Raw genomic sequence first — 22,479 nt, forward strand, 5'->3', positions numbered from 1 at the left:
CTCCTAATATATTCATGTCATCCGCATAGACAAGCAGCTGATGTAACCCGTTCAATTCCAAACCCTCTCTGTTATCTTGGACTTTCCTAATGGCATACTCTAGAGCAAAGTTAGAATTATAAATTATAAATTCAAATTTGGGGGCACCAAGAGTCAAAATTGCCCCAAAATTTGATTTTCCGTGAAAACTTGATTTGGGATTTTTTGAACCCCAAAATGATTATGTGACCGATTTTTTTTATTTTTTTTTTATTAAAAACAAACAAATTTGGGACTGAAGAGGTTAATGCCGTCTCGTGTCTTAGTCTTAATGACAAGGAAAACTGCGACTTCTACATCCTTCCCTATTGTGCACGGGCAAATTGATTCGCCTCTGTTTTGTATTCCTGTTTTCAGTTGTGTTCATGCTAGCGTAGTAGCTACACAACTAGAACTTGTTTGCGATGAATGACAATGTTTCAGAGTGCAGCGGCACGTCACTGCTCGTAGGAATGGCTATCTGTGTGTCTGTCGTATACAACTTATTAGCATAACAATGGAAGGGGGATAAAGTACTGGCTGTAAACAAACTTCGAAACGTGACGTCATTAATGGAACAGATTGTACGAGTCGAACGCTTTGAAACAAAATTCAATGACAGACGTTAGAGGGCTTTGCATGTTGTTTCTAGAGGATTATGTACATTTTTATGTTATCGCGTAGATAAAGTTGTTGATGTTAGCGGTTTTCCACCAATTTGCATAAATTAGCGTAATACATAAATAATTGTCGGCTCGGGATGCATTTGAATTGTGGATATAGAGAAAAACGGAGCGTGTAAAATGGACAGACAAAATAAGAAATGAAGCTGTCCTACAAAGAATGGTTACAGAAATAATACTGCTGACGCTGATCAGGAGGAGAAAAAGGAATTGGCTGGGTTACTGCCTACTGAAGAATGCACGGAGAAAAAATTGAGGACAGAAGAAGATATAGGCTAAGATGATAGACAATATTAAGATATGTAGGTCGTATGCTGAGTTGGAGAATGCTGAATTGGGCTTAAGCGTCTTCTTTGTAGTGTTGTGACGTTATACAGCCCAAAATCGTAAGTGAAATTACATTGTTGAGAATGATTTTTTTTGTCCAATGCCACCAGTTTGTCTTTCGACATTTCTGGTCTTCTCTCCTGGCCGTGGCTTAGTTGTAACCCACTTCTGAGATTGGGGTGCCTGGAAGGCGGAGTTACATTACCCCGATGATGTGTTAGGAAGATTATGATAATGTAGTGCCAGGAGAGGTCTTAAATCTAAACTTAACCTAAATTCCAGACCATGGACGAACACAGGAAAAATTCCTGTCTCTAACCGGGAATCGAACACGGGACCTCATGAACTATAACCAGAAGCTCTGACCACTAGACCATGAGGCTGGTCTTGTTGAGAATGTTTCCTGTTAGAAAATAAGCCTAAATCAGGGACTGGATGGACAAAAAAGTGGCGTGGAAGGAAGAGTGTAAATGATTCGCCGAAAATTGAGCCAAAAACGAAAAAGAGAAGACTGGAACGAATGCGAGAATACAAAGTAAAGAAATGGCATGGGCTGCATGAGACGCTCCCGCTTGGGCGAGTTGTTGAGAAGAACACCTGTAGATGTCACGTGATAATATTCGTCGAGAGGTAAATCATCGCGAAAAACACATCAATGAATATTGGCACAAAAATATGTAGAAATGAATATGAGTAAAAGAATAACAACTGCTATTTTTGACTAATCCAAAATGTGATTTCATTTACCTCGTAACACATTTATTTGCCTACAAAATTCCAAAAGTAGTTATGTTGTAACGTATAGAAAGTCCCTTGCCTATTCCCAGCATCCTGTCAGCTTACTTCCAGTTCGTATTCAATAGGTTTAGTGACTGAGCATAAATGGCTCAAAAAGACCGATCAGGTTCAAAGCTTGACGTCACATATATCAAATGGTAAGTTCACAGATTAATATTATCTCCATACCTAGGTTTAACCAGAGATTAACATTATAGATTTAAATTTACAATTTGGTATCGGTATTTCTACACGAAATGGTGAGACTTCGGATTAATATTCTATGTCGACGATATTTTTTTTGAAATGTTAACATTATAGACTACATTAACATGCATTATACCGTAGAAGGGGACTATATAGGGTCCTTTTGAGACATATATCAATGAGGGGAAGTTAAACAGTGTGATCGATTGTGAAGTGTTTCTGGCATATTCATATAAATAAAAGCGAACTGCAACACGCATTTACGTAACAGTAGCAAAGTTATGTAAGTAACTGCACGAAAGGTTCAGTAACTTAACGCATCGCAGAGGGACATTGATCACTGCATTTAAATAACAATCTAGTATATACAGTCACGAAGCTCAATAAGTAGTAAATAAGCATCCATAGATAGTTGCTAACCACTAGGATCGCTATTATCGCCTCATTACAGACAATGTGAAATAGTACCTGCACAGTCTATTGTTCTTAGTACCCTCATAAACTCAAGCTTCGTGACTTTATATACTAGACAGTGTTTTACACCTTCCCGCTCAAGTCTTGCTTCCTATTTTGTTTCTACAGTCACTGAATTACAGTTGCTATGTCTTCCTGCCACACACTTTGTTACTGATCTTCAATGAAATTACAGCCAAACCGTCAATGTTAGATAACAAACCAATAAAGACACATTTGTTGGTATTTGCTCTACAAATTCCTCGAACATCACCTCTCCAATGCCTCCCGTTTTCCCGAAATACTCCAAAATTCAACTAGCTTTTCTCAAACCCCATTCATAGAAGACCAAAACGATATTAACTTTTGTATTTAACTCACATCCCTGATTATTCTCTTAAAAGGTCCCTACTTAGTCTCCTTCCACTCTGCATATCGATGACATTTCTTGAGAACAGTTTTCAAATCCCAGATTACTATGCTATGTCGGCAACAATTTTCGCGTCTATTAACAGATCTCCCCCATTTCATAGCCTTTTAAAAAAGGTTAAAATTAGCTTAATATATTATATTAATAGTTAGTTTTGATTTAGGCTGTAAAATGACTACTGCAGACTTACAGTGATGGCTCCGAATATTAGCAAAATGTAATGCTCGACACTCAGAATGGAGACCATCAACTTCATGTCCCGCTCTACTTCTGCGCTCACTGTAACACAGAAATCTCTTTGATCACATTTAATAATAATTATTAGCCAACATATGAGCTCTGCGATGTCCAAACAGTTGAGTGTTTGAATATCCCAGGCGGTTACAATTGAGCTGTGCCTATTTAATCAGCTTTGGTCATAAAATTATTGATTGGGGAAACTGTGAAACTTGATGAATGTATTTTCTGACGGCATCTGGAACGGAAATGATAAACAGACAATCCAAATCCCATTAAAGAGAGTTTGAAGCAGTTGCATTCAAAGCATCTCTTTCCTGTGGCGCTGGATTACATGTTAGCGCTGCAGTTCGCAGTAACATTCGGCTGTCACGGTTGGACGTCTTTAACCCTTGGTTTCGGATTCCTTTGGAGTAAAGCGGTCTAATACTGGAACTACCCGTGAAGCCGGACTAAACAGTGACTCCTTCATTACTCAAAGAAACTTCATAATATCCTTGCGAAGAGCAGATCCCCATTTTCGGAAATTTTGACTGTTCACCTCACCAGTTACCTCTGATTGAGATTCTGGGTGATATGTATATCTATTATTATCAGACAGTACATCTCACTTGACGATATGTGTCAGAGGAAGAACACATGTTTGTATATATCTGAAATCTAATTAGCTAGTCGGTGATGTATGCAAGGAAGGGGGAAAGGAACTGGCCACCCTACCCGATTATCTCCTGACCTACTTGCCTCATAAGTGATGCTTTCTTGTGAGGTTAAGACCTGTCTTCAGACAGTTGACTAAACAACAACAAACACCTCACCAGTATGAAAAAGTGCACTTTATCACTTCATAGGAGTGTTTCCCAAACTTTTTGAATGTGTGACCTACTTTTTGACGGGACTTCAATTTATCCCCCCCCCCTCACTACCGTACCACTTCTTGACTCCAATTCCATTCGAAAAAAGGAAATCCCTCTAAAATCGCAAACAACTATAATTTTACCTAAAATCAGTACATACGATAAGAAATATGATTTTAAACAACAGCTTTTTTTTTAGTATTTTTCGGAATACAATTATTACGGCCGTCACAGATAGATACTGAATCTGTTGCATTTAACTGGCTGAAATTCTAAAAATATGAAGGAAAAACTTACTGAAATATGTACCTACTGATGGAATGTTGAAACTAGGCCTTTTTTGCGATTCGCCATTTCGCTGTGCTTAAAGTTTATTGCTGAGCAATGTATAATGTGGGTTTGTTACTTACGCAACTAAAGAAACCGTCAGATAATGCGAAAACATGTATTAATTTAGTGTGTAGTTACAATCCCAAACCAATCCGACACCATTTACGCATAATATCTAAGGTTTTATACCCTGTCATCGGCCCTGGATGTGGCAGTGGGCCTAAACGTCACAGTAACAAGAATTATGAAGCGCGTAGTGTGGACCTTTCTTATGTTGAATTTGGTAGTCCTAAAGTCAATTGTAGTACTCCATCTAGAGCTGGTAAAATAGGCACAGTTTAATCATTGTAAACACTTCGCAATATCATGATGAATATGATTGTAGAAGTTTAGTTAACACAGAATTGCTGTCTTGAATCTATCTTTTTCATGTTTAAAGCGATCGGACAACATATTTGAATCTTATAGATTGAAAATCTCCTACAGCCATTTTCATGAATTGAAAAATTTTGACAGCAAATATAAGGAATTTTCAACCTATCACTAACTCTTAACAAACTTTTTTCTTTAAATTTAGTGAGTTTTTTTTTAATTCAAACTATATAAATCGTTAGAATTCATTCTTGTGAGCATAACTCAATTATGAACACAATGGACTTTAGGAGGTTTTGAATCTAGAGGATTCATTTTCAAAAATGCATACATTAAAGTAGAATTTATTATGTAAAACAGTTTTTTCAGAGGAAAAAAACAGTATTTCATTTGACTGAATTAAGATTTTTAAGAGTATTTGATTAAGTTTATGCAAAGAGTTCATTATTGGTCCACCTCAGAAATAGCACTACCACGAGCAATTTTCGGCCAGTTATTAGACAATAAATATATTGCAGAGAGGTTTAAAAGCTCTACTTGATACAATATTTTATGATATAATATAGCTGCAGTATTTCAAACAAGAAGGGTCAAGTAAGATTAAAAAGCAAATAATGAGGAGCATCGTTTCAAAACGTATTATGTGCCCCTTACAATTTTTTACACGAACGACGAAAAACTGGATTACTCGTAAACCGGAGAAGTTTTCAAAACACTACACAAAACCATTTTTAAGTACTGGTTTTTACAGTTTACAAATATGACGACTTAGAACCATTAGACTTCACAGCATGAAAGATAAATAAACAGAAAGTAACAAATTTAATTTCGTCCACTGGGGGACTTAATACGTTTTGAAACGATGCTTCTCATTCTCTGAAATGTTTTTTGTCTAGGTGTAGACATTACGACATGTCAAAATACGTCAAACATTCACAAAGAAAATATTGATGTAAGGTTTAAATACATAATTAAAATTTACCATAAAGTTCCTGTAGTCTATAATCAGAATAGATAACTAAACGGAAGAAAACCAGTTGGAGCTTTGTGCGAGTCCACTACTTTTCCGTGTAATACATACCGAATGTAATATATTCACTAAATTCAGCATAAATGTCCGCAAACCAAGGAAGTTGTGGAATTATTGTGAAAGTTCTTTATCCTGTGTGTGAGACGAATAGTTATGAACTTGTATCTATTATGATACCGTGGTTAATATAGTGTTTTCCGTATCAAACTATATAACATTTGTTAGGTTTTAGATATATTATTAAATTCATTATTACCTAAATATAAGGTACTACAATTCCTAAGTGTCTAACGTTAACTCAGTTCACATTTTTCAAAATTTTAGGGATATTTTAAAAATTTTCAGAACCTTACCCATTTTATTGTGATGTACAGAAGTACGTATGATATTTCCGTACAGGAATTCTGCATTACCATATGATGAACGATGGGTAGAGCGGAGAAAAATTCTCTCCGGCACCGGGACTCGAACCCGGGTTTTCAACTATACATGCTGACGCTTTATCCACTAAGCCACACCGGATTCCAGTTCCGATGCCGGATTGAATCATCTCATCGGAAAACGTATTATTTGACTTTCTTATGTTCAATGTTACATTACCTCGTTAATATGTTTCAGCCTGCTATTGGCCATCTTCAAAAGTTGGTCTTGGCGCCTTTTGTTTGTGTTTCCTGTGAGGGTGTGTTTGTGTAGTGTAATGTGGAGTCAAAGAATGTGTGTGTTCTGAAATTGAGTTGTGTGTTGAGAATTTCATTTGGATGTGTTTTTGTGTGTCTGTATATTTCTTATTGTTCTAGTGTGTTTAGTTTCTGGAATTTTGTTTGAATGTGTAGAATTTCCATGTCTGTGTTGATGTCTCTGTAGGTGTGGTCAGAATTTGTGATGTGTTCTGCATTATGTGGAAGTGTTTTGTAATTTTGTTAAAGTTCCACCTCTTAGTTTCCCTTAAGTGGCCAACCTTCATGCACTGTGTCACAGATGTGTGATCACAATATGATATGCGTAAATAATCACTTAGTGATTTATGACGGCGTTCATTCCGTCGGATCCCGGCCACTTAGTCACTCGTAATGAGTGCACCTCTGCACATAGTGTGTTGGACATTGTGCCACTGTCAAACATCTGTGACACAGTGCATGAGAGTTGGCCACTAAAGGGAAACTAAGAAGTGAAGCTTAAACTGAGAGCATTCAATCCGGCCGGAACTGGAGTCCGGTGTGGCTTAGTGGATAGAGCGTCAACACGTAGAGCTGAAAACCCGGATTCGAGTCCCGATGCGGGAGAGAATTTTTCTCCTCTCCAACCGTCCTTCATCTTACCTATTTTGTTCTAGTTTAAAAAATCGATCAACAGAGATCTCTTAAGGCGGTTCGAATCGCCTACCTCCACAATGTTAAACTTCACCGAGCTCATGTTCCATTGTCTCAAAAACCTTCATATGTAGAAAAATGAAACTTTTACCACATGTTACAGGAAGCATGTTGATGATTTAGACATAAGTACGTTTAGTTATCATAAAAATGTTACAAATTAAAATTTTTTTGTTATGAAACTGAATTTTGGAAAGGAAAAAGGAGATAATATATTTTTTTTATTTTTAACTATCCAACACAGAAATATTTTCCTGTGTTAAAAGTAGGAAATACTTATGGAGAACATATGATAAAAATTTCACCTTTGTATCTTAGGCAGAAGATGAAATAATGGGTCATATGTTAAACAAATGTATACTTTGGGAAATTTCATTCAAAGTTCACAAGAAACATCAATTGACAGGTGCGACATAAACAAAAAAAGATACAAAAAAAGATTTTCTAATTTTCAAAACAATAAATGTCATATCAATGTAATCCCTGAAGTCTTTAGAATTCAATGAGAAAATAAAATAAAATTTAAAAATTTCGTCATTTCAGAAGTTCCGAACTACTTCAAGTTTAGCAGAGCTGCAAACACGTCTGTCAAGAGTAGAACTGATAAAAAGTGGTCAGATTTGGCCTTAAGTCTTTCCTTCGAGGACAAATTTAATTGAAGTGGTGTACGTCTACGCCATGGGATCCCGAGCTTTACTTTTCTTCCTAATGAAGATATGCTAAAATTTTCAGCGTCCATGGCAAAGTTTGAAGTTGCAGTTTTTCTGTTGGACTTTAGTCTATTCCAGATGTGTTGGGAAAGCAAGTAAACAAAGACAAAAAAGCACAGTTAGATTACCAGCGTCTGACATGACTATATCCTATTATACACATTTCACTTGAAAACTGTCATCAATCGGATGATGCAATAACGAAATCGATAGTGCTGCCCTATGATCAACTTTAGGAACTTCATCTTATACAAGGTGTTAAAAAAAAGTATCCATTATTTTAGGAGGTGTAGTATGTATCAAAACAAGAAAATAATGTCTAATAAACATGGGTCCTACGACACATTCTTTCTGAGATCTGAATACTTGTTTATAGGAGGTGCTCAATGTGACGTCCATTCATGGCAATGCATTCCTCTGCCCTTCGACGTAAGGAATCACGCACTCTTTGAAATTTACCATAACGAAAAGTCTAGGAGATTTAGGTTTTGGGAACTAGCAGGCCAAGGTATGGGGCCTCCCCCGGTCCTGAAATGTCAGCGTCAGGTGTTCACGCACATTGCGGAGAAAATGTGCTGGTGTGCCATCGTGCATGAACCACATCTTTAGCCTCTGCTGACAGAGCACATTATCCAGCAAGGTAGACAATACGTTAATAAGAAAGTCCTGATAACGAGCCCTAGTTAATCTCTGTGGTAGCACGTATGGCCCTATTCTATCGCCAAGAACGCCAGCCCATACGTTGATTTAGAATCGGTGCTGATTACGAAAATTTACAACACTATCTCTCCTCAATCCCGCTCATATCCGCAACCAAACTTTTGTTTTCAGTATTCCTTGCGACGTATCAGTATTCCATGCCAGGGGTGTCAACTACGGTATGATTATCTGGTAGTCTGCTGTATTGTATGGGACACACTCACGGACAGGAGAACACGAATTCGATTATGTGCAATGTTCAAAACATACAGAGATGAGTCTCCCTGGAGAGAAATAAAAAATAGTTGCAACTGCCAAATTACTCTTCAAGGAACGACCACTCATATAAATTGAGGGAAAGAAGGCAGAGGACGGACATTGTAAAGTTTTCTTTTCTCAATAGTACTATCAGGGACTGGAATGCTTTACCTGCAAACTTACTAAAGGCTTTACCAATTACCAAAAATGTATTTAAAAATAGGCTTAAGGACTTTACTAATAGACGGTAATATATTATAGCCTACACACTATTTAAAGGGTGTAATTGATATTTTGTTATTTGAAGTGTTGTATCAGTGAAGAAGTGTGTTTTGTCAGTGAAGTGTGAAGTGTGTGATGTGTAAGTGAAGTGTGTTTGTGTCAGTGAAGTTTTATAGTTTATAATTGTCGTGCAAAGTACTTGAACAGTGAAATGTTTTTGAAGTGTTAGTGAAATCAAGATAGTATCAGTGAAATCTGTCGTAATTCCAGTGCAGTGAATGACTTGACAGCGAAATGAGTGTAGTGCTGAAAGATACTTGTTCAGGTATGAACATATCATACTCGAGGGTTTTAGTTCGAACTTAGGGTTAAGATACAAATTAGATTTAATTTAAATGTTATTTTAAGTGATCGTGCTTCATTTAATTTAGGATTATTATTATTATTATTATTATTATTATTATTATTATTATTATTATTAATTGTATTTTTATTAATTGTGTTTATTATTAATTGTCATTATTCAGTGTAATTAGTTACCACTGCCACCGGGTATTTACCCATTTGTAATGTGAATAAATACATACATACATTGTAGGGCAGAGGAATGCATTGCCATGAATGGACGTCACATTGAGGACCTCCTATGAACAAGTGTTCAGATCTCAGAAAGTATATGTTGGAGAACCCATGTTTATTAGACATTATTTTCTTGTTTTGATACATACTATCGCCTCCTAAAATATTGGATACTTTTTCTTAACACCCTGTATATTTTCGCAATTTATACACCGGATATAGCACGTTTCACATCAAAACCAATCAAATAATCGCCCAAGCAGAATTCGAATCCACACCAGATCAGTAGGCAAGATCGTGTGCTTAGTCGCTGGAAATGAATTACTATATCCCATAACTTCATGGCATATTACATTTTTGTTTCTGCTTGAAGAGAATTCCTGTAGGCCGTACAAGCGTTTACAGTTCTGTAAATTCATCAGTTGGAGGAAATGGAATGGAAAACCTGACATAGGCCTACACAGCCTACGTAAACAGTATTATAAATAATGAAAAGTACGGCGCACATGGCGATAAGGAAGAAGCTACCCGTCTTGTGTTTCCAGTTCCGTAAGTGAAGCAGATAACTTGTTACGCCCTCACGTTCTTGATAAAATTCCCTACTATACCCGTTGATATTCACTCTCACAAGGAAAGGGTTTCGGCTCGAACAGGAATTTCGTATCCAAAATTTGAGGGGTGGGGAGAGCACTGCACAAGTTAAGAGGATGGGACACCTTACCCGTAAGCCTAGCCTGGCCTAGCCTAGAAGCTAGTGCGAGTGGTAAAATGTCTAGAGCCCATTTAAGAACATATTTCTCCAACGTTCTGTCTGAAAATATTGCAGCTAATCAAAAATGTACACTATTGTGTGAGTCATTGAATGTGCACAAGGACACAACCTGAATAAATTAATCATTCCAAGGCTAGGACATAGAGTGTATGATCATTCCACCTAAAAAAACTAAACATTTCCAGCCTCTGAATATCTATTTCCTTGGACAATACAAAAATATATGCTCGGAGAATAACAGATTGCATAAGGACTCTTGCTAAGAATCCAGAACTTAACTTGGGACATCGAGTGTTTATAATGAAAATGCACTCTGTTATTCAAAACCAGTTGTCTGCTCCAGTGTATCGCCCTATGCTTCAATATTCCTGGCAGTCAGCTGGTTACGTGAATCCTGAACAAGTCTCGGACTTCAAAAATGTAATTCAGGTAGCATTTGACTTTTCAGCACTGGAGTGTTGTTCAGAAGATTGTTCAGGTGTTGCTTCTGCGTGTTGTGCTTATTGCTCTGCTCCATGCTGTTTCATGCATTTTATAGAGAATCCTCATGTACATTTTTGAAGAAGTGTATTCACCAATACCAACCAAACGGAGAGTTACACAAATGAATGCTTTTACGGACTTCATCACCATTGTGAGGTAAGCTTCTATACAAATTTTTAAGCAAAAATTCCTGTTCGAGCCGAAACCCTTCCCTTGTCAGAAGAAACAAAATCTTATGTGGGAAATTAAATCATGCCACCAAATTACAATATAATCCAATCATAGAATTTTTTTGGCAATTTGTACAAAATGTAGGATAAAGCCTTTTTGGAAGTTTTTTCTTTATGAAATTATGAAACCCTAATTAGAAACATTAGATTGAAGGCTTATAAAGTTTTGGCAAAACCCAACCTGTGTTATTGTAGTGAAACGTGAACCATATGAATCCAAAAGAAAGACGTATAACATCTACTGAAATAAGATTTTTGAGAATAACTACTGCAGCGGTCATCAGAACACTGCACCCTCGGGCTAGCGTCTCTTACCCGCGGACAAGACACTGCCTTACTATGCATACGTGGCTGCTGTCGGGTATGCTGTCTCCTTATCCCTTGTGCACGACGGAGCATATTTCATTACTCTCCATGCACTCTACCCATTTCAGCGAGTGCTGACGACCACTGAACTACTGAATACAGCCTTTTAGATCACAAAAGAAGTGAAGCAATACTTAATAAACTCAAAATAATCCCTATAGCTGAAATTAGTTACAACACGTTAATAGAATGCTATGTTTCAGGATACCAAAACAGAAGTTCCGGTACATCCCCAGAGGAAGAAGATTTGTGAATCGACCATTTCGAAGATGGCGGGAGACCGTAACGGGCCCTAAACCTAATACATGACGGGCAGATGATGATGATTACTCTAATTAGATCAGATTTTAAAATTTAATTGAATATATTTATTATTACTATTATTATCATTTTTATTATCATGATAATCATCATACAATAAGTTCTCTGACTGTATTATTCGCGGATGATTTAAAAGTTCAGGGCTGTTTCCGATCTCTGATAACGAATTTGAATGACATCATGTGCGTCAGGAGTTACTGGACAGCTGAACTGTGGCGCGAGGTGACAGACCAGTAGTAAGTGATCTCATAGCCAGAGTGCACAGCGACTCACAGCAGAAATTCCCAAGAAAATCGACCCTTTCCAATGCCAAGTACAGTCAAGTGAAAATAAAAGAAACCTGCAATAAACGAGGTTTCGTTATTTCCAAGAAAGGCATCTTCTGTGTACTTAATAAGACTGGTAAAGCTCGAATGGAATTAATTTGTATCATCTCGTGGGGCGCGGCGACTTGTGACGGGAGGTGGATTTGCTTGCTTTTTCCACTCTGGAATTAATCCCATGCGAGGTTTGTCAATCATATTATGTGCTTATTGCTCTTTCTTGGAAATAACGAAACCATGAGTTTTGCAGGCTCCTATGTTTTTCACATAACTGTGCTTGGCATCGGAAAGAGTTGTTATGTACCCCTCCCAAAAAGGCTCGATTGCAGTTATGATACACCGTGCACTCTGATTATGACATCATTCACTACTGGTCTGTCATCTCTCGCCGCAGTTCAGCTGTCGGTGTGATTCCTGACGCACTTACGTCATTCAAATTCGTTATCAGAGATCGGAAACAACCCTGTATTTCGTGCAATCGATGTCTGTCTCTTCAATGTGTCACTGAAAGTTTCAATTTGAAACAATGCAAAGTGGTCTGAAGACAATGCTAATACAAATTAATGTTTCCGGGACTAACGTGACTGAAATCAACTATTACTTAAATGATATTCAAAATAACAGAACTTGTAGATTATACAAATAATATTCAAATTAATAGAACTTGTAGATTACATACATAATCATAGAATTACATGTTAGGTCTAAGACAGTCCATAACTTATTCTTTCTCTACACCTGGTTCACTTCTAACACTTTATAGTGAGAACGAATTTCCAGTATCCATCTATAGTCTGGAATTCTATTTTAAACACCTGACTCATCTTAAATTAAAAAGTATTCGAAGAAAATTTGTGTTGTTATGTGCATGTAGATTTCTGTCCAGTGACCCTAGGAACAGTTACAAAAAAAAAAAAAAAAAAAAAAAAAAAAAATCTATGATTATTTTAAATGTCACGGTTTGTATTCCAAACGTCAAGAACTTAATTCCCTATTTTAATTGAAGGTTCCCGTTGATCTTTGATAAAAAAAAGCATTAGTTTTCATTTTCCTATGAAAGCCATGATATCTCACAAACTTTTATACGATAGAAGTTTTAAAATTCCCTTCCCCTCACATATTCATTTTGTATGAGGTCTCGCCCACCTCATTGAATACTACACGGCTATTATGAAATAACCAATATGTATTATTACTATTTAATACGAGAAAAATTCGTACCGGCACTGGGAATCGAACCCAGGACCTCTCAGCTCTCCGCGCTGAGCGCTCTTTCCAACTGAGCTATGCCGGGACACGATCCACGGCGCCGGCCGAACCCCTCTCGTAATGCTTTTACGGCCTTACTACCGGTGCCGGTACGAATTTTTCTCGTATTAAATAGTAATAATACATATTGGTTATTTCATAATAGCCGTGTAGTATTCAATGAGGTGGGCGAGACCTCATACAAAATGAATATGTGATGTATTAACCGTTAGCAGTTGTCACGAACTGATGTTGAATATGGCCACAAAGTCATTTAAATATGCGCTCCTGCATATATGACTTGTATCGTCTCAAATGCAGGTAGTAAGGCCGTAAAAGCATTACGAGAGGGGTTCGGCCGGCGCCGTGAATCGTGTCCCGGTATAGCTCAGTTGGAAAGAGCGCTCAGCGCGCAGAGCTGAGAGGTCCTGGGTTCGATTCCCGGCGCCGGTACGAATTTTTCTCGTATTAAATAGTAATAATTCCCTTCCCCTGTTGTCCCGATGCATTAAAACTGCCAATTTGTACAGCAAAAAATTCGATGTATTTAGTTTGTCGACAGTTTTGTCATAATATTTAAAATATAAAACCTAATTATTGCTGTTAATTTTTATTATTTTCTCTATTATTGTTATTATTGTGACTCTAGTGCTGTCCTATGATTGACTAATCGCCCTTGGCTAGCACATAAATAAATACATCAATAAAGAAATAAGAATCACCATTATGTATGTACATACCAACTTCGCTGCCTCGTTGGCACCTGCTCCTCCACAGGTTTTCCGACAGTGTGGACCCGCCCTGTACGATACGAACAATATCCGTGAGACTCGCGAGCTGCAAAAGAAAATCACAGTCAATTGCTGCTCAAGGTTCATTAAGGGCGGATGCTGATGACCTAAAAATCTACCAAAACGATCAATAAAATGCCCTTAAATAATGCAAAAATAACATAAAATTAAAAGAAAATGACATTTAAATATTATTTACCGTCAACTTCTTAAAAATCAATCACCTTGTTTCAATGACTGCCCTGCAAATATCGGAGAGGGCAGGCAACTTCCTAGAATTTGACTAAGATAAAGAAAAAGAGCATGCAACAAAAATGAAAGTTTTAAGGGAAAACTATCGATTTTAATGAGAGTTTACAATATGTTTCAATCAGGGGTGGTCCATGTCAGTGCCTTCATTCTCCGTCTCCTCTTCCTTCCGCTCTTCACTTTTGTTACCAGGCCTTCCAGATGGGGAGTGTAAATGACAAAACAAATTGTGGGCGCAGCGTGCATTCTTGCAGTCTTTTTCGTTAAAAATACTGTCTACTGTAGTACATCCCTTCCGAACCATATTGGGGACACAACGTTCTATTGTCCAGAAATCGGTGAAAGTTTCCTTCCTTCCGAACATAAATTCTAAAGACAACCTCATACTAGCAAAAGGACAGTAGCGGTCAAAGCCCTTACTTAAACTAAACTGTTGTCAAGCATTCTATATTACTTACGTTGTGTGAGGCGAAGCCTTCAGTGAAATGAGGGATGGACTTTAGAGTTTGCTCCAAACTATAAAACTCAAACTTCACTGTTATTCACGTATTCAGTAGGCAATTACTAGTAGGGTCTATTACTGATCTGTTTGTTTAGAAAAAGATTTAACAGGCCTATATAAAGAAGGAAGTAAAATGCATACAAAATGATCTAAAAGTTCTTCAAAATATTAAAAATGATAAAAAAAATGCCGAAAAAGTGTAAAAATGTAAAAAATGCAAAAAAAATGCAATATAAGAAATTAATTTTTACGTTGATATTAACATAGAAAGGATTTCTATATTAATCGGCATCGTTATAATGTGAAAAATAAAAAGATTACTTTTCATCAACATTCTCCCCCCTACTAGGGGAGAGTCGGGTAGTATCGGACAGTGCGTTTCTTTCATCTACCACCATATGGTTACGTTTCTCTATGCGACATCACAGAAACGTAACCATGTCAATCAGGTACTATCATCGTGTGGTAGATGAAAGAAACTCACTGTCCGATATTACCCGATGTCCGATACTACCCGACTCTCCCCTAATTATCTTCTGTCTATACCATAAATTAGAATTAGAGTCTGGCTGGGCGGAAGAGAAGGCCTACTGGCCTTAGCTCTGCCAGATTAAATAAATAAATAATTATTATTATTATTATTATTATTATTATTATTATTATTATTATTATTATTATTATCAAATTGCCAGGATTTTAACCTGACTACCAGACATGGAAAGTTATTGCTCTAGCCTTGATGCTGTCTTGGCTTGGCTTGGTTTTTCGAGTTACTGAATCTTATATTAGTGACATTCTTTAACAAAAAAAACTATTTTTTATTTTATAAAGACTAAATAAAAGAGTTTAAGAGCCTATTTTAGGCGCCTAAAATGCCACTTTTTGGGGCCTAAAATTCCGCTCTCTATAAATAATTGAATCACATAAACTATTAGATTTAAGTTAAAAGCGAAAACATAAGGGGGATTTGTTTCATGTAATAAGGTATCGGTAATTTTATAATTTGGAAATAAAATATAAAAGAAACGTCACCGTTTTCAGCGGCAAATATTGAGTAAGGCGGTATAACACTTAGGTGTACATTTTTCTGACATTTTGTATATTCGATTCCCTAACCGTTTCAAATGTATATCATTTTACCTTTTAGGTATGTTTCCAAATTATATGTAATACGCTTTGTCAAATCTGGCAACCTTTTCATAAGGGAACTAAATTTATATATATTATATCTTAGGAATTCTTTGGATTACATAATAGTTGATTTATTGATTAATCAATTCTAAATGAAAACGCTTGCATGGTGAGGATCACGTAAGTGTAGTTCCTAAAAGTTCCTTTCTGGCCGTCTCTTCAGTGTTGCCAACTAATACCAGTTATCACCAAAGAGGGAAAAATTACAATGCTACCTACTGAAATAATAATAATAATAATAATAATAATAATAATAATAATAATAACAATGTCTTACTTATTTACCACATTTCATCTTTATGTTGTGAGATACTTTCGAAATGGTTCAATAAATAATTTATTATTATGAAATAGTATATTTTCCTCCTGGACTTCTCGCATATTATGTTGGTAACTAGGATTAGTATGATTTAATATTACAATTTATTTTGTCGGCAACATTAAATTCATTGTTTTAACTAAATAGTTTATAATTTATGACACCTAACCTAAAAATAAAGTTTGATCACATGAAATGATTAGTACGAATTCCGAAAACAGAACACCACTTTAAAATATATAGCTTACTTAAAGTACTTACAAGCACTTTGTTTCTTGGAGAAGTCGCTATTATGTTATTTTCTCTCTTGAACATTTTAATAAAAATCTAAACACGAAATAATTTAATTAAAATGCCATATATATTTACGTGTATGTTTTCCCCAAGCAATATTAATAATAAATGTACAGAGTAACTAAGATGAAGTCTCTTGGTTCTTAAAGATTCAATAGCTCTCCAATAAATCACCTCAGATAATAAACATGTTTAATATAATCTCATTGTGTAGGCCTATCTTGTTTTTACCTAATCTATGTTAATCTATTTATTTAATGTCTTGTAAACTGAAAATGTGTTATATATCTGTTATATTTATTGTGTCTTTTGGTAGTTTTACTATTATTTGGAAAACTTACGACTGTTAACATTAAATTCATACTAGAAATCTTATTTTGTGTGTGTGTTTGTATTTTGTGTTTGTATCTAATAACGAACCTATAATCTGTAATATATTGTATAGGGAATAAATAAATAAATAAATAAATACAATACAATACATACTAAATAATCTAGACCTATATATTATTTAATTACACTTACCTGAATATAGAGTTGAATTGGAACAGAACTGAATTGTGTATTGTATTAATATTAATACCGGTAATTAATTATTAATTCACAAGCCTAGGTATTTGCATTTTCAACAGTTTACTTTATTGTAAACCGAAGTTATTGCTGCCAACATAACAGTTAGAAAATAACTGTCAGTTGTAGCATTTGTCAGTACCCGAAATTCAGAAACGAAGTTGGTAAAAGAAAATTGAACCTGAGAGCTAGAAAATCACTATAATCCACTAGCATATGTAATAATAAGGAGAAAATGGTTAGGTTTCACCCTTACGGTATTAAGTAAGCTGACTGTAACGATACTTGTGATAACTCTTATTTTTTAACATTTCATTTCATACACACAAGTTTTCCAGACCTACAGATTTTAATCAAAATAGAATCACAAGCAAACATTTTCTTTGATGAGAGTTAAATGACAACAACGGACCAATTGAGGGCAATGCGTTGTTAAACATTTCGAAATCAATAAGAGAAACCACATAGCAGAAGAATGACTCGCCCATCCATCCACACATACACACACACGGCCATCTTATAAGGAAATGAATCGAAGAACCACAAACGATTGTGAAAATAAATTGGGAAGGAAGAGAATGGGAAGAGTATTAGGGGTTTTCTTCTATTGGATTTTCCCCGGCTATTGCATGAAGGAATTCAGACATGCCAGGAAATATCTCAAGAGACGGTCGCCGAAGGTGGAATAGGAATGTCCACGTTAACGGAGGTTGCGTCAGTTATATGGTAATGAATCTTGTTCTGCAACGAAATACTGAAAAGTGCAATCCACGTAGGCCTACCTCTTGGTTTGCCAATGAAGTTTCGAGGTCAAATGCTGCAAGTCAGCGTTTCTCAAACTTTTTTGAAGTGGGGACCACTTTATAAAGTCAGAACAGTTCCGCGGAACACCTTACTCTTGTTCCCTTCGAAAGCAAATTTATCATTTTCGTAGCATATTTTGATACCAGTATACTTATAATTTAAAATTGAATTAAGGTTCGGTACTTTGGTCCTCTGTTATGAATTTCGGTGGTCCCTGGCTGGGTTACAGGCACTGCGCCAGATGTGCATGGAAAAGATGGCGAGAAACATCACGTTTATAGTGCTTTAAAGCCCTCTTTTGTTGCTGAGAGTAGAGTGGAAAGTCTATAGACGGATAGGGTAATAAATTTCATAAAATGTCAGTACTGGGAGAAAAAGTGAAATTCGATTGCCATGTGTCATTTCCAGACTCTGAGATTTTAAGCAATAGTGTTATACGCAATTAGTTTGAATTTTATTTTTTCTTCTATCTTGTTTGGAGGACCACAAGGGCAGACCTCGAGGACCAAGGTGGTCCGCGGACCATAGTTTGAGAAACGCTGCTGTAAGTTATCAAACAAAAATTGAAGAATATATGTAAAGATTAATTTTAATCATGTAAGTGGAATGTAGACTTTTGTTATTTTATCATTTACAAGTAATATTCACAAATAAAATATAAGTACTCGGCAGTGCTGTTAAGTAAATATAATGTGTGTGAACAAGATATGAAGTTATACAGGGTAGCGCATGGAAACGGGAAATTTGGAATTAACGTAAATGGCACGAATAAACACAGTATAGGTCTCGCAAGCAGGGATTACCGACGACAGGAATGCGAACGAAACAATTCGATAAGGAAGAGCGGGCGATAGGAAAGGTCACGACATAACTTGAATGATATTCAAAAGTACAGTCGGAAGAGAAACGACATAGATAGAATCAGTCTTCCTCGGACTCCTCGCGACGTGCATGCTATACCCCTCTTACCTCCCTGCAGTAGGCGTGAGAGCATGCTGGGAAAGGGAGCAAACGTCATCTGCGCGAGACAGTCACGCCCGCTGGTTTCTGAGCACTGATTTTTCCTTGTCGGATGCACGGGGGGATGGGAGAGATTTCCCCCCCTGCTGGAAAGTTATCCCCCTCTCATAAATTCATATTAACATCATATAACTTCTATCTCCCCCCCCCCCTCACAAAATATAATTGTTTTAATACGGGTTTATGTACTTTATGAAGTACAAAGTAAGGAAAGAAAATAATATTTGTGCGAGATCGTGCGTATTTGCTTGTTTTCCGCACAGAACCAATACGCGGTAAGTATGAAATACCACATTCAGTATTCCCAACGTAACACACATAACAATTCCCCTCTTCTTACCGCTTAAGCGCGACATTCATTTTACTGCTTTAGGCTTTTAACACATTATTTTTAGAGACGTTTAACATAGTAATAATTATAAATTGGAAACTTACCACTGCAATTTCACCTAAATTGCACTGTTAATAATTATTGTTTTTAAATATTTGCAAAAATTAAGTAAAGTCTACTACTCCACGAAACGTATTGCATTCCTGATACAAGTAACATTAAGGAAGCCGTGAAAAAATCAACAAGATTCCAGATGCCGATGTTATTACTGCAATATGTTATATGAATAATATTGTTAAAATATTAAAATGAAAAATAAATCATTACATAACCTTACCGTTTGTTTTAAGTTCGCATTAATAGACTCGGGGGAAAAAAAAGACAGACGTATATCACGGCCTGCTGGAGTATAGTAAACACAGAAAACATTTTATAGCAACAATGTTGAAGAAAGATATTTTGGTTTTCCGAAGTTGCCGTCAATAAACAGAAACCAACATGGAGATTTCATTGCAACTAATTAAAAATTCGTCTTTCAGTTATGTAATAAACGATCTTCGCACAAAATAATGTACGATACACGAGCGGTATGTTTGTTTTCATGTTCTCGGAAATTAAAAAAGCTCAACTACGTTTCGCTTTTTCAATCTTTTCCTCGAACATGAAAACGTCAACATACCGCTCTTGTAACGCTCAATAACTTAGGAATTACACAACTTATCTTAAGCCTGATCACGGAGTATTATTATTATTATTATTATTATTATTATTATTATTATTACTAGCACTTTTTTTCAGCCGGAACGGTGTGGAACGCGTTCCGGTAAACTTTTTGTCATTACAAATTCCAACGAGATATATTTTATAAGCGAAATTGAAAATTAAAATTGCCACCACTGCCGAGTCCAAGAGTTTACATTTTCTCATTATTATCGTTGGTGCAAAAGTAACTCATGCAATCTAGTGCTGCCACCATCCGTTATTGATCCTGAAACTATAGCTCGAAATCGCAAAATTTCCGTTATGCTTAAAATCGATGAGCTCCGTTTGGAACTTATTGTAATATAAGGTATGTAGGCCTAATATTTTTAAACCTACGTTTTTGTTGTATAATGTGATCGAGTGATAGAGTTCCGGTAAACTTTTTTCCAGAAAAAAAAGCACTGATTATTATTATTATTATTATTATTATTATTATTATTATTATTATTATTATTATTATTATTATTATTATTATGGTCAAGATGCAAGACAAGCAACTCAGTGTGGCCAAGCGTTGAGCCGTATCGAATGAGGTTAATAGTAATTTTATGTATGGTATTCTCTATCTGGAATTTAATTGAACGATTTACATCAGCTTCTTGTGTATGCGGATGACGTGAATATGTTAGGAGAAAATCCACACACGATTGGGGAAAACATGGAAATTTTATTTGAAGTAAGTAAAGCGACAGGTTTTGAAGTAAATTCCGAAAAGACAAAGTATATGATTATATCTCGTGACCAGAATATTGTACGAAATTGAAATATAAAACTGGAGATTTATCCTCCGAAGAGGTGGAAAAATTCAAATATCTTGGAGCGACAGTAACAAATATAAATGACACTCGGGAGGAAATTAAACGCAGAATAAATATGGGAAATGCCTGTTATTATTCGGTTGAGGAGCTTTTGCCATCTAGTCTGCTGTCAAAAAATCTGAAAGTTAGAATTTATAAAACAGTTATATTACCGGTTGTTCTGTATGGTTGTGAAACTTGGACTCTCACTTTGAGAGAGGAACAGAGATTAAGGTGTTTGAAAATAAGGTTCTTAGGAAAATATTTGGGGCTAAGAGGGATGAAGTTACAGGAGAATGGAGAAAATTACACAACGCAGAACTGCACGCATTGTATTCTTCACCTGACATAATTAGGAACATTAAATCAGATGTTTGAGATGGACAGGGCATGTAGCACGTATGGGCGAATTCAGAAATGCAAATAGAGTGTTAGTTGGGAGACCGGAGGGAAGAAGACCTTTAGGGAGGCCGAGACGTAGATGGGAGGATAATATAAAAATGGATTTGAGGGAGGTGGGATATGCTGATAGAGACTAGATTAATCTTGCACAGGATAGGGACCGATAGCGGGCTTACGCGAGGGCGGCAATGAACCTGCGGGTTCCTTAAAAGCCATTTGTAAGTAAGTAAGCATTCTCTTTCTAGGATTCAATCCCCCCTATCAGAAATCTTAATTCGCACCCTGAGTAATAGTATTAGCAGCCGCAGTAGTAGAATACTTGTAATACTAGAAGTATTAGGGGCAGGATCACCAGTACTGCAGGAGTAGTAAGTAGTTTTGTTGAATAATAATAATTGCAGCCGTGGTATTAACTATAGTACTTAACAAGAAAGGACAGAGAGCGAAGTAAATTAGCTCAAATTTCAGTATTTCTTACGGCTGATTCGTGCAGTTATAAAAATTGTACGTCAAAATAGAAATCTCACAAAATGTTTGTAATAAATTCTTCCTTAACATTACATTCAAAGTACCTAGGTACTGCAGGACCTTGTGGATCAATTCTGAGAAAAATGTGTACACAAAGACTTTGCTAATATCGCACTCAGCGGCTTTCCTGAAGGTCATCGCTCTGAACAACATGTAAATAACTGTGACACAGTTCTGGAATTAATAAGACACGATTTTCAATCATCATACAGCTACAATCCTTCTTAGTCATTACTTGAAATTGAAGTAACCTGGCCCTAAAATGACAGCTTCCGTTCAACTAGAAGTAACTAGACTGTGAATTGACAGCTTGTTACCGAATTAGAGACTTTAATTGCCGACCACAATTATTATGTATAATGCGTTTGCATCAAACTCAGACTGCAGCGATTATCTGTAACAATGTGATGTATTATTATTATTATTATTATTGTTATTATTATTATTACTATTACTATTATCATCATCATTCATCAAAACTTGTTTGAAAAGTGCAAGACTTCTAGAACTTCTTCCAGAGTAAATATTATCACTACTCGTATTATTATTATTATTATTATTATTATTATTATTATCATTATCATCATTCATCAAAATTCGTTTGAAAAGTGAAAGGCTTC

At 36.1% G+C, this 22,479-nt stretch overlaps 1 protein-coding gene across 2 annotated transcripts in view; it reads right to left on the bottom strand.

Annotated features, from left to right (window-relative positions):
• LOC138701728 (uncharacterized) overlaps positions 1-22,479 on the bottom strand; it is a 155,006-nt gene that overhangs the window by 112,724 nt on the left and 19,803 nt on the right. The window contains exons 3-4 of one of the 2 annotated variants that reach the window (XM_069828938.1): positions 14,040-14,136; positions 3,086-3,174 (exon numbers count right to left, since the gene is read on the bottom strand). In XM_069828938.1, coding sequence (XP_069685039.1) covers positions 3,086-3,174; positions 14,040-14,136 — 186 coding nt within the window. The remainder of the gene's footprint in view (positions 1-3,085; positions 3,175-14,039; positions 14,137-22,479) is intronic. The other variant, XM_069828935.1, reaches the window with a different exon arrangement.

Source organism: Periplaneta americana, chromosome 6 (assembly GCF_040183065.1).
Source record: "Periplaneta americana isolate PAMFEO1 chromosome 6, P.americana_PAMFEO1_priV1, whole genome shotgun sequence".
Classification (NCBI taxonomy): Eukaryota; Metazoa; Arthropoda; class Insecta; order Blattodea; family Blattidae; genus Periplaneta; species Periplaneta americana.